Below are 13,388 nucleotides of genomic sequence, written 5' to 3'. Positions count from 1 at the left end.
GAATATATATATATGGTCATTTTTTAATATTCTTTGGGCATTTGGAGTTTTAAAAAGGAGTAAATATTGGATGACCCATAGCCAGTCAGTTAAGCAACGGTGTAAGAGGAGTCCTGGGATAGCTACAGGCAGAAAAGCAAAGTGTTCTCTGCTAATATGTCCTGAAAATGCAAAATGTTCTAAAATGTTCAGGGCTCAAAACAGGTACTCGTCATGTTCACTAGTCATGTACTCCCCATAAGAAAACTTCGAGAAGTCCCTTCCAAGAGAGCTCAAAGCAATTAAGGACTACAGCTATTCATGTCACAGGAAGAAAGTCATGTAGAGAATGAATTAAACCTCACAGCTAGTCGGAGAAACAGAATTGTTGACAGACTGAGAATTAATTATTTGCTTATCTTTATTAGGAAAAGTTTCTCTCAAATTGCCTTATGAAATGGACATCTTGAAGATCTGGGTTTTTCATAAGGCCAATTCTAATGTTTAATTAGAATTAATTAGCTTAGTTTAATTAGAATTAGCTTAATTAATTTAAGAAACTAGTTTCAGAAAACCTCAGGATTCTGTCATGTTTGCCTTTGAGTTTCAAAAGACTCGAACTAAAAAAATGGGGAATTTTGGGCCAAATACATAAAAAATACCTAATATACCAGAAGACTAGAGAATAGGATGTTTGATGGAGTCTGAAAAATTACAAGTAAGTGGACTTATTACAATAAAAGAATAATTCATACTGGAAAAAGTAGGATCCAGATCACTTAAAGATTATCCATCAGGTTTCAGCAAGGTTCTGTCATGTGTGATTAATATATTAGGGCTCTTTGCGCAGGCCAATGGGAAAGCCATTAAGAAGAAATTGGAGAATGTATTCTACTTACACTTTCATAAAACTTTTGTCTGGATTTCATGTCAAAGACCTTCTAAGGATAGACTGGTATTGAATCAGGGAACACTTTTTTCATGAATTAGTGCCATAGATCCAAGAAATATAGAATCCAGGTAAGTGGCTTCCCGAACTAAGTGTAAAGAATGGCAATTTTCTGGATTGGTAACTAGCTATTTAATAACACCATTACCAAAGATCTTGAGGAGAGGGCTCACAGCTGGTCTCCAAGTTTACAGATAATATTAAACCACTCGGGAAGCAAAAAAGCTAAGCCGATGGTGCTAGACTATCAGGAAGTCTGAGTTGGTGGATTAGTGTCATATGAATTTCATTATAGCAAAGTGCAACATAATAAATTTAGAAAAAAATTATCTAAATTGTACCGAATGAAGATTATTAATGCTTTAACTATGACCCAGGAGAGAATTTTTTCTAATGACTTGGTCTAGTCAATCAAAAAGTCAACTCTCTCTCTATACACACACACACACACACACACACACACACATACACACACACACACGCGTGTGTATACAGGGTGGGGGGAGACGCATATCTGTTTAAAAATATGATGTGTCCCTCTAAGATGCTTCTCATAGTTTTAAAACTTCATGAAGGAATGTGATGTCACTTGAAAAGACAGAAGAGAATAGCGGGAAGGAGGGGAAATGATAGGAAGAAAGAAGATTGGTGGAGGGGACTCAAGGAGGTGATTAGATGATGGATTTTTCTACCTGGAAAGGCAAACATCATCTTCCTGAAAAGAAGTCATGATCAAAATTAAAAAAAAAAAGAACTAAACAGCATAGATTAGACTGAGCTCTGTTCACCAAAACACAGGGATGTTCCACTGAACTTGAATAAGTAGAGTGTGATTCCTATAAATATAAACTAAAAGATGTTAGGTCGATATTGGCACAGGTATGCAGGCAATTGAATGCTAAGAGGGAATGTTGAATGTGTGGAGAGATGCCTACCTAGAAGTCCATGAAGAGAAACTGTCATATATTTTCTGAATTTCGTTCAGGATTGTTAAAAGGAGGATAATCAGGAGGCCCCAAAATTAATTTCTTAGGGCCCTTAACCTTGATCCTACATTCTTGTTATTATAAGTAAATCATAAAGAATGAATTATGTGATAAAATTTATTTTTTTTCTAAGTACAACTGGATGTGGATCAATATGGGGCCAACTGAATGTCCCACTTCTGTGATATTCCATCAGAGCAGAATATCCATTTTTTGCCTTTCTGATTTTATAACTACAAATTTCCTTTATAACAGTGTAAACCCCTAGGGAAAAAATAACTTAAAAGATATACTAAATCTCTGTTATTAGTTTCCTTTAAACCCATGTCAAATGTGGTGGTAACCTAGCAACATTAGAGAAGTGCACTGAGTTAAAAGACCAGCTGTCGCTCTCATGTTTTTGTACTTGAAAGAAATTTTGTAATGGAAACATACTTTATTGAAAGAATTAATGCAATGGTAGTTCCTTCGATGTAAGCATTTTGACTCTGTCCTAGCTTTTCTTGAGCCAGAGTGCACAGTGGTTACGGCTGAATGTGAAGTGTGACAATGCTTCTCTTGCAGGTCTACCAGCATTAGTAGTGGCTACATCAGTAGGCTTCACGAGGACGAAAGGATATGGCACTGACCACTAGTAAGTCCATCCACAGTGATAAATCATAAATCATCATCTATGCTTCATTAATCTTGGTTGGCACTGCTGATGGCTTGCATTTTGTCCCTGAGTCATTAACTATGGTAGAAATCATATTAGTGTGGAATGATGTAAGGGAGCTTAAAGGCACAGAGGTTAGGAAGTAAATGCCGAAGCCCTGTGCAGAATCCTTGTTTCAGTTTCCCATTGCCTCATAAGACCAGTGCATTTCAAAATGTTTCAATATTTACTTTGTGTGTTTAATCTCAAATACATTTTTTTAGAACTGAATAAACCTTGGTGTTTACCTTTTAGAATATGATTCTGCTCTGAGCTTCTGATTTCACTAATGATAATATGTATTGGTATCAACCAAGTTGTGTCATGTTAGTTCAAGTTTTGTTGCCATGTTAAGGTAATACTAAAACTTGCAGATCAGGAGAATCAGTAGAATACACGTTAGAAAATGCCTAGGCTATGGGAGAAATTAGAGGGAAGAAATAGGGTATGGTATCAGCCCATCCTAATCACAGCTGTAATACTGATAAATTCTGTGAGAGATTTTATAAGTAAGCTTTATGTTTAACATTTAAAATGTAAAACAATACACTTTCATATTTTACTTCATCTGCTCTTTCAAGCTGAGGAGGCAGTTGAGAAATGGAGAAAGAGATGTGCACATCTTATTAGAAGCATAGATTTTTAAAGTGAGATTTTTGGTTCGTCTTCAGGTTTGAGATAGGAATTACCACTAATTAGACCTTCTGGTGGGTTCATCCAAATGGAGGTTGTGCCAAGACACATCATGTCACCTGCCCATCCAAAAGAAATTTCCAAAGAATTTACAGAACTCGTGTCATTAGAACACTTGTTTTTCTTCTGCAATCTATATTATGTGAACACACAAACAGGCAAAACTCCCCAATCATCTCTGTTGTAGAGTAGTGCTTACTACAGTGCTATTACCTTTAAGCCATTACTTTTTACAACAGTATGACTCTTTTGGTAAAACCCAGTATTTGAAAGGCACTGTATTGGGGATGTAGAAAGAGATAGGATTATGGATGATACGGTTCCAACTTTCAAGGAGTTTGTGATTAAGACAGAATACAATATAATGAGTAATGAATGTATCAGTTTGAAGATTACCTTGCACAAAAATGTAGTAGAAATGTAGTGGCAGTCTAAGGGATACCGACTACAGTGTTGCGTCAGACTAAAGGCTTTTTCTCTAGTTATTTTATTTAAAAAATAGATACTAAATTATCAACCCCGAAGTGGGAAAGTAGAATTTTCTGTGTCCATTCCTATGGCAAGGAGAAATAAGTAAAATCAGACTTTGAATACACATATACAGACACATTTGTGTTATGTATAAATTGATACATGTATTGGCATGTATGTATGGGTAAGGTTACTAGGTTAAAATTTTTAATTAAGATATAATTTATGCAGAGTAACATTCACCCTGTTCAGTGTATAGTTCTGTTGGCTTTAACAAATGCCTAAGTCAGATAACCACCACCACAACCAATATAGAAAAGTGTATTCTTAGAACAGATATAGAACAGTTATTGTTAATGGTGGTTAATTTTGGAGGCAGCATGTTGATTCTGTGGACTTAAAGTAATATTGACAGGGTCAAATGTCAAAAACAGGTGCATGAAATAGCGGGCATGATTCATTGCATCAGCAGAGATAAAACATTTCCTGGTATTTTCCTTATATTGACTCTCCTGGACTCTGCACACGCAGATGGGCCACCTTACGAAGCTTCCAGGGTCAAGCCCCATGTCTTCTTCATGGCCCTCTACTGTGAGAAAACAAACGTTCTTACTCAAATGGGTTACCAGGTCTCTACCATCTCTCTAGCAATGTAAACCTGCATCTCTTGGTGAATTGAGTAATTGAAATAAACACAGCTGCACTTATTTTTATTGAAAAGCTTATCTTTAGTGAATTGGCTTAGTAGTCTGGGGCAAAAGTAAAATCAGAAAGAAAAAAAAGTGTACAAAATATAGATTATCCATTCCCTGCAATGATGGCTTTTAAACCAATTTCTCCCAATATCTCAGTGGCCTCAAGGAAGAACCCGTAAATGACATATGCAAGACTCTAAAAGCATGCTGTTCTTGCTTAAAAGAGTATTTGAAAATTTTCATAATGGATATAAAGCAGCATTTTACAAAATTATGTAATAGTCACCTTTGTACTGAAAGTCAATATAAAAATCTCACTGCAAGAGTAATTTGTCTAAAATGTTTTAACTGCCTGAAAGTAAGGCCTTATATTAAAAGTTTCTTTTCTGTGAAAGGTATATAGTATTTCTCACACATGAAATGCTCTAATTTTAGTTTTTTCCACATCTCCTAATGCCTTTTTGTTTAATTACAAGCCTTTGAAATGTGCCAAAATTCGAACACTAAGTACGTACATAATTCAAGTAATTTATATCATACTTCAGTGGTTTAACACTTATCACTAATTTTTGTTAGTTTTTATCTGATGTTATTTTTAGCTGCTGGCTCTCTCTTGAAGGAGGACTGCTCTACGCTTTTGTTGGACCTGCAGCCGCTGTTGTCCTGGTAAACATCAAAATCAACTACTTTTGTTTGTTTTCTTAGCCGAGAAAGACTACTTTGCTTCAGTTAGAGTGACGGTTTTGTATTTGTTGTGTAGAAATTTTAAAGTTCAATGTATTATTACTTAATTATCAGTTATTACTTAAATTTGAATATCAACTGCTATTTAGACCCTTATTACTCTAAAATATTCTTATTTTGAAGACTGAAGACTATTAAACGTGGGAGTGTGGGATTTCTCTTACAGTAATTTCACATTTGTGAAGAAGTTCGAGTAAGTTTCAACAAATTCTTCCTTGTTAATGTACAGAATTTGACCCTTTATTATATCACCTTATACTATTCTGTATGATCTACATCGTTGTTAAGATCTCTTAATCTTGATAACTGCTGCCTGCTAGCAAATATCAAGAAAATACATGTCCAAATGTCAGAGTTTCTCAGCCTCAGTGCCACAGACATTTTGGACAAGATATTTCTTTGTCGTGGGGCTGTCCTCTATATTTTAGGATGTTTAGCAGCATCCTTGGGCTCTACCTACTAGACCGGTAGGAACGTCAAGTCGGTAAAAATCAAAAATGTCTCCAGACATTTCCCAATATTCCCTGTGGACAAAAATCACCCCCAGTTGAGAGCCCCTGCCATATTTTATGCATAAGGATTTAAAATGTTTCTTTTTGGAATCATGGGAACATGAAAATTTTCTGCCAATTTTCCTTTCTTTCTCTCACTCTGATATTATTAATTACAAATCTTTCTGGTCTAATAAATCTTAAAATGTAAGGGGGGAAATGGTCTGAATTAGTACAAAGATCCACATTGCTGTGCAATTAGAGTTCTAATTGGAAAATTACCCTTTGGTTTCTTGAACAATTCATTCAGTAAATTAGAAGCTAGCTGTATCTTTCTTAATAACTCTGTATAACATTTTCTTTCTTTAAAGTTTGCTCTCCCTCTAAACTATAACAGGGAGCAGAAACTGTGCATGATTCACAAGAAAAAATCTAGGCATAAGTGTTAGAGAAAAGCATAGGGAAATTGAAACCAATTAGACACATTTTTGTCTGCTGCATTGAAATCTTTTTTAATCAATTGAATTATTTCCCTAAGCTACTAAGTTAATATACATATAACCCTAAAATGGAGAAACAAAGAGTATGTGTGTAATTGAAAAACCAAAGTATGGTCTTTGGAGTAGTGATAGATTCCCTCATGATTAAATTGTAGATTAATAGAATCCACGAAATAAACTTTTTTCTCTTAGTTCATATAATTATAGAGAAATGTGAAGATGAGTAAGTCTTTCTTTTGATCAAATGGTATCTTGCCAGGGAAGCTATGAAGAGTGACAACTCCTAAGTCCCTACCTAACAGTTGCTTTGGATCTTCCTTACACTGGTAGTTAAACAGATTTCAGCTTTATACTTTATCTGGCCAATGTGCTGGGGAAATGGAATTTTCTTTCCTTTTTTTTTTTTTTTTTTAAACTAGTCATCCTGTTTAATTTAAAACAGATTTTTGTGAACTGCTAGTTTCGATGTAAAGGATTCACCATTTGCATTGGGGGATGCACTGAGATTCTGTTGATCATGGAGGGTAAGGGGCAGGAAGGCAAAAAGACGAAAATATTTTTCCTTGATTATCTTGTTTCAGCGTTGGACTGGATTCCTTTATCAGGAAGTGCTGGTAGGTTAGAGAACTGTGGGTGCTCATCATAATAAGCTGCTACAAATAGACCACAGCTATCTCTACAGCTTTTTACAATTTTACTTGAGAAAGAAAAATATGTGTGATTTCATTTCAGATGTATTATGCAAAAGACCTTTTAAGTGAGAGTAAGAGAGTCTTAGAAAATGCTGAGAAGTGTTCAGTAGAGCACATTATAAGAACTGGTGTTAGTGTCCATCTCTTAAGGGATTCTGGTGAGTTGAATAGGCTTTCCCTTTTCTAGAAAAGCATGGTACATCAAAATGTGCTCCACCCACAGGAGAAATAGCCACACCACCTGAGGAATGTAGGCATTCTATTCTCATTGCTGGGGACAATGACAAATCCTTAACACCTTTGCCTGCCTGGGTGCAACCTAGTCTCACACTGTGAGACTGAAAATCTTTTGACTCTCCTAGGGTAAAACTCATTTGGCAATTGATTTTAGTCAGGGGTGACTTAGAATGCCAGATTGGTATAGTATGGCACCGTTTACAAGTTAGACAATTAAATGGTAATTTCCTCAGTGTTAACTGCAAAGCATGGAAATTAAATGTACTTACTGTACTTTAAAACTTTAACACACCACTGTTAAATTGTTCTGTTTCATTGTGCACTTATAAAATATTTGATAGGTGCTTTATATCACTATTGTGAGTTCAGAATTCAGAAATGGTTATTAATAAAAGAGGGTTTTCAGGAGAAAAGGGGACCTGATTCCCTCCAATATCATTGAAAGGTCAACCTTTGTTTCTGTTTGACAGGTCAACATGGTGATTGGCATTTTGGTATTTAATAAACTTGTTTCCAGAGATGGGATCCTAGATAAAAAGCTCAAACACAGAGCCGGGTAAGCTGCAATTGGTGGATTTTGAAGGTTCTTTACCAGTGAATCCCATACTCCAATTCCAGATCATCATTGACTGCATTTTAACTGTGCCTTGAATTTTGTTCCTGATGAACCAGCGTGTCTGGTAGATTCTGCCATTCAAGTTTTCAATGTGCTGTTCTTAAGTAATGCGACCAATATCTAAAAATAATTTGAAAGACCATTAAGAAAGTCTGGATTTGTTTGTGCATATTGCCTGTTTGTAAAATAAGAAGATTAAATGTTAAGGCTGGACTTAAAATACTTGTTATTTTTTTTCAAGTTTTTGTTTAAATTCTAGTTAGTTAACATACAGTGTAATATTGGTTTCAGGAGTAGAATTTAATGATTCATCATTTAACATATAACACTCAATGCTCATCACAAGTGCCCTCCTTAATGCCCATCACCCAGTTAGCCCATCCCCCACCCACCTCCCCTCCAGCAACCCTCAGTTTGTTCTCAATAGTTAGGAGTCTCTTAGGGTTTGCCCCTCTCTCTCTCTCTCTTTTTTTTTCCTTCCTTTCCCTGTGTCCATTTGTTTTGTTTCTTAAATTCCACATATGAGTGAATTAGTATTTGTCTTTCTGACTGACTTAGTTTGCACTCTAGCTCCATCCATGTCATTGCAAATGGCAAGAGTGCATTCTTTTTTGTAACTGTGTGTGCATATGTGTGTGTGTATCTTCTTTATCCATTCATCGGTTGATGGACATTTGGGCTCTTTCCATAATTTGGTTCTTGTTGACAATGCTGCTTTAAACATTGGGTGCCTGTGCCCCTTTGAATCAGTATAAAAATACTTATTCTTCGGTGAGCAAGGCCCCCTAGTTTGGGTCACAAAGGACAGGATAGTAGGCTGAACGTGTCGGTGTGTGACACCACTGAATCAAGACCAGCAAGCTCTACTAGGGCAAAAACACTGCATTTTCTTTGATTAATCGTGTATTTCAGAAAATTTCTTCACATGAAATAATCACTTATGAAACACCATTCTTGTCATATATTTTCATTCTTTATGATGTTTTGACTATAACTTGCTAGGAAGACTTATTCATAATTTTCACTTGCACATTTGAACCACTTATAAAATTTAGAAAAGCATCTCTTTTAATTTTACTGTCATTATGATATCACCACATTTAATGACTAATAACATTTCATAAGCAGGTTGATAGCAGCTTTTACTGTAAGGTTACATGCTCACCTCATCATATAAATTTGTAGAAATTTGAGTGAAATATTAATGCTTTTGAATTTCCCTTTGTATCTTTTCTTATGAAAACTTTATAGCTTTATCCTTTCTCTTTGACTGTACTTTCATTCAAAACTTACCTACCATTGCTATTTCTTTAATAACTTATGTTACTATTTAATAGTCACAGTATTTGATCACTGACCAGTGAGAATTTTAAGTCCTTTATGTTTCTGTAATCTATGTAATGATTTATATGGTAAGGTAATCTAGGTATTGTTCCCCCTAGTCAAAGACGAGTAAAATGCTTTGAATATAAAAATTTGGTATCATTCATATCAAGCTTTAGAACTGCAGTGGTGTAATCAGAACATCATTGGAAAAAAGGGGGGCATCACTTCCCACCTAGAGACTTTTTTTCACTTTAGGTGAGTCTTCATAGCATCTTTAACTAGGTAAACTTGAACTTGCACAGACACTGAGCTTTCTATACCATTTGAACTTGAAGCTTTCACATTCTTATTCTTGTTAGTCTGCCGTGTATGGTTGGAATTGGAACAACAGCTTCAGTATTTCTGTCCAGATTAATCATGTAAGAATAAATCGATCATACTGAATACAGGGTATAGAACCTCGGTTCTGCCACTAGTGACATAAACTCGTGTGTCTGTGTGTATACACACACACGCACGTACACACACACACATACACACACCTACACACACACACCTACACACACATACACATACACATCTTTTTTTAATTGGAGGGGTGGAGGTTTATTGGTTAGGATAAAGCCTTGAAGTAAAAAATATTTTTGAACAAAGCCATACTCAATATCTAGCTCTGCAATTTACTGGCTATGTGTGTCTTTGGGCATGTTATGTAGTTATTCTGGAGTTCAGTCTTCTCACCTGTAAAATGGGGATAATGATTTTTGCCTCATAATAGAGTGTATGAAATATAATGTGTACAGAGGATTCATTAGAATAGCAAATAGCAAACACTCATTCAACAAATGGTGGCTATTGTTAGGATGCATTAAATAAAGAAAATAGATTGTTTTCAAATGACCCTGACTTCTATCAGTCAAGCATCTGTGATTCTGCCATTCATGACGTTAAGGTCAAAAAAAAAAAAAAAGAGAGAGAGATGGGATCATCAGAATGAGTATAATGCTAAGGATGTATTAAATTTACAGTCAGTATTTTTTTCTCATTTAATCATTTTAAATGTAAGATCTGGTTTGATTTACATAGCTCTTTGTAAAAGATAACATACGTTTAAGAGAATGACAAAATTGTCATATTATGAATTTAGAAATTATCCACTTTAATCTACATATTAATTTTAAAATATCTATTTATGAAAATATTATTAGAAGTTACATCTGTTTTACTGGCAAAACTGAGTCTGTGTTTTTCTAGTTCAGAGGCCTCCGTTGGAGAAATAGAAATGTTTTTAATATGTGTTATAAAAGCAGAATGCTGGTTACTGTTCAAAGTGGAAAAGAATTATCAACAAGTTAATGATTCTAGGTTTTAAGAACTTTTTTCTATAATATAAAATGCAGTTTTTGCCTAAGTGTGTATGGATTGAAATTTGCTATTTCCAAGTGTGATTGAAGGAAATTTTGTAGAAGAAGAAGTATCTGAAGCTAATTTTAGTTCGCGGAGAATCAGTGAGGACAGTCATAAAGATTTCAGTGAACAACAAATAATCAGAATTAACTAAAGAAACACTGAGCAAGAAGCTAATTAACAATTGATGTTCCTAATTATAAATATTGACCATTTCACGTTGGAAATATGTAGATATCAAGTGTTTTTTGAAATATTTATTATTTAGAACCAGTATGTTCCTATTCCCATTTTATTGTTCCTGTTTCCTCCTTTTTATAATTAATTATTAGAAACTGCCAAGCAATAGTTTATGTTCAATAAATATTTATAAAAGAATGAGTAAATGAGTATTTAAGAAATACACAATAGCTTGACAAGTTTTTAATACCCAAATTATATTAAGTTTTTCTAATACATGACATATATTTACCAAAGAGGGATTGATTGCCATTAACATATCTTATGCAAAATAATTGGAAAGAATGAAAAGATAAAATGGCATGTTTATTCAAATATGAATATTTTCCTTGTTAACAAATATCTCAAGCAGGATATTTCATTTTTTTTCCTCTTTTTTTACAATGGAACTTTCTTATCTACTATTTTAAATTGCTTTATCTCATCTACCTGAAGTTAAGGAAACTACCAGGGTCTTATACAAATATCGTGAGATTTTTTCCAAAGGGAAAGGGAGTATTTTCTTTTCAGGGGATTTTACATAGTATCAATAATGAACCAATCAGATAATTTTTTTTTTTTTTTCTAAGCAAAAGAAAAAGAAAATTGGGAAGGGAAGCTTGTAGACTCCAAGACCCTGCAGGAGTAGACAGAATAACCTGGCGCCCTGGTAGATATGGTAACATTTGAACTTATGGGAAATTCAATTTTTTTTAACTTAGCACTTTTTATTTTATATATATATAATTTCCCCTGTAACAAAGAACTAAATTTTATTTCCCATTGCAGCAACCCTGTTTAGCACTTAGACTGTGTGTTCTTCATACTATATTAATTTCTGTAGCATTCATACAAACTAGGGGAGAATATCCTATCTCCCTAGGTAACCTATCTTTCCTCTGCTCCATATGCATCTAATAATAGAATTCCAAAAGTGTCCAACTAGTTAACATCAAGCATAGTTTTCAACAGTTAGTTCTGACTAAGGGAAGTATGTATAGGCCTTTCAGTCAATCACAAATCAATCTCAAAGAGAAAGAAGCATTTCAGATACTGGCTTAATATTTATTTTCAGGAAAGCCCATACCTAGATCAAATTCGTTTTTCTTAGGGCTAAAATACTTGTTTATATTGTGTACTAAACTAAAATTAATTTTTAGTCATCTTTGGCTTTTCAATCTTGTTTTAGAGCGTAGAGACAGTGTCCTTAAATTAAGAAAGATAGCCACATTTGTGTTCAAAGCGCAAATACCAAATAGCGTACCTTCTCAGATAAAGGAAACAATAGATCAGTCATGCCTTTTAAATATTAATCTGATGGAGCTTAACAAAATTGAAGATACTCAAATATATAGTTAGGGCAGTTGTGTGCATTCCTGCTTTTCCTCAGAATAATCTCTGGGGCTTTAAAAAACACAGATGCCCCGGGGCAGCTAGGTGGCTCAGTCGGTTAAGCACCAGATTCTTGGTTTCAGCCCAGGTCATGATCTCAGGGTCTGAAGATTGAGCCCCGCGGTGGGCTCCAGTGGAGTCTGCTTGAGATTCTCTTACCCTCCCCCTCCCCCTTTGCCCCTACCCTTCCTTCCAAATAAATAAATAAATATCTTAAAAAGGGGGGGCACAGATGCCTAAGCCCCACTGAATTGGAGTCTTTGGGGTTGGGTATATATATCTGATACACAGCCACTGTGGAGAACACTGCTGTAAATAGGCACTCCTTTGAGAGTAGTTTCAGACACACTGGCATGTCCATTGAGGCACTCATGATCCAACTGGATAGACCGTTGCTTACTTGTTATTGTGAAAAGTTTGGTCTCATGTGCTAGGACACAGGTCCTGGGTTGAATCAGTAAAATGAATGATTTAGTATCCCCCACCCCCACATCGAACTCTAAAAGCTTTGATTTTTCTCCTGGGGTCTACTGGTCAATCAATCTGCTTAATAGCTTTCAGATTTATTATTTCATCCAAGCACTATTCACAAATGAGTGCACTTCTTTAGAAGAAACCAGACGTTCTGAATTATGATCATCTTGTGATTTTTCTCTGTCCTGCCACTTTTATTACATACCTGTCCACTAAATATTATTTTGAAAAAGCCTATTGGGAAAACATGTATTTTAGACATTAGCACCACAAGAGAATGGACAAGAGAAGTATGCCACAGAAAATTATTTCAAGATGTTTTGAACTTTGATTCAAGTAATTTCTTTTTGGTTTTTCATGAGAGCATTATGTTCTAATAAACCAGTCATTTTCAAGGGACTCTTTTCTAATGTAAAGGGTGTACAAAGTTTTTCTGTGTAGCATGACTTTGCTTCTGTGATATAGTAGGTTAAATCTGAGTTACTTGAATCTAAATTTACCTGCAAAATCCTACAGACTAGAATAGACCATGTAAATGCTGTTGGATTGGAGTTTATGAAAAAATGTTCAGAAAGAATATTTTGAACTTAATGTTAAATGTGTTTTATTAAAGCATTAAGCTATCACCCCTTTTATTATAAACTAATATTTCATCAAATTTCATCAGCCCCTATATTCAGATCATCCTAAAATGTGGATAATACATTGATGCTGTGAGAAATTTCAAAATATGAATCTGTTGAGCTAAAGTCTACATCTCCCACAAATGATTAAACACCTAAAATATATATCTTCTTATACTGGACTTCTGATATACATGTTT

At 34.8% G+C, this 13,388-nt stretch overlaps 1 protein-coding gene across 4 annotated transcripts in view; it reads left to right on the top strand.

Annotated features, from left to right (window-relative positions):
* The window catches only part of ADGRB3 (adhesion G protein-coupled receptor B3), a 711,244-nt gene that overhangs the window by 645,517 nt on the left and 52,339 nt on the right, over positions 1-13,388 (top strand). For all 4 annotated transcript variants that reach the window (XM_078055165.1, XM_078055166.1, XM_078055167.1 and 1 more), the window contains 3 exons: positions 2,479-2,548; positions 5,067-5,133; positions 7,602-7,687. In XM_078055165.1, the coding sequence (XP_077911291.1) occupies positions 2,479-2,548; positions 5,067-5,133; positions 7,602-7,687 (223 nt within the window). The remainder of the gene's footprint in view (positions 1-2,478; positions 2,549-5,066; positions 5,134-7,601; positions 7,688-13,388) is intronic.

The sequence above is a fragment of the Halichoerus grypus genome, chromosome 9 (assembly GCF_964656455.1).
Source record: "Halichoerus grypus chromosome 9, mHalGry1.hap1.1, whole genome shotgun sequence".
NCBI classification, from domain to species: domain Eukaryota; kingdom Metazoa; phylum Chordata; class Mammalia; order Carnivora; family Phocidae; genus Halichoerus; species Halichoerus grypus.
The sequence above is the reverse complement of the archived record's forward strand: the minus strand, read 5'-3'. Positions and strand labels throughout refer to the sequence as shown.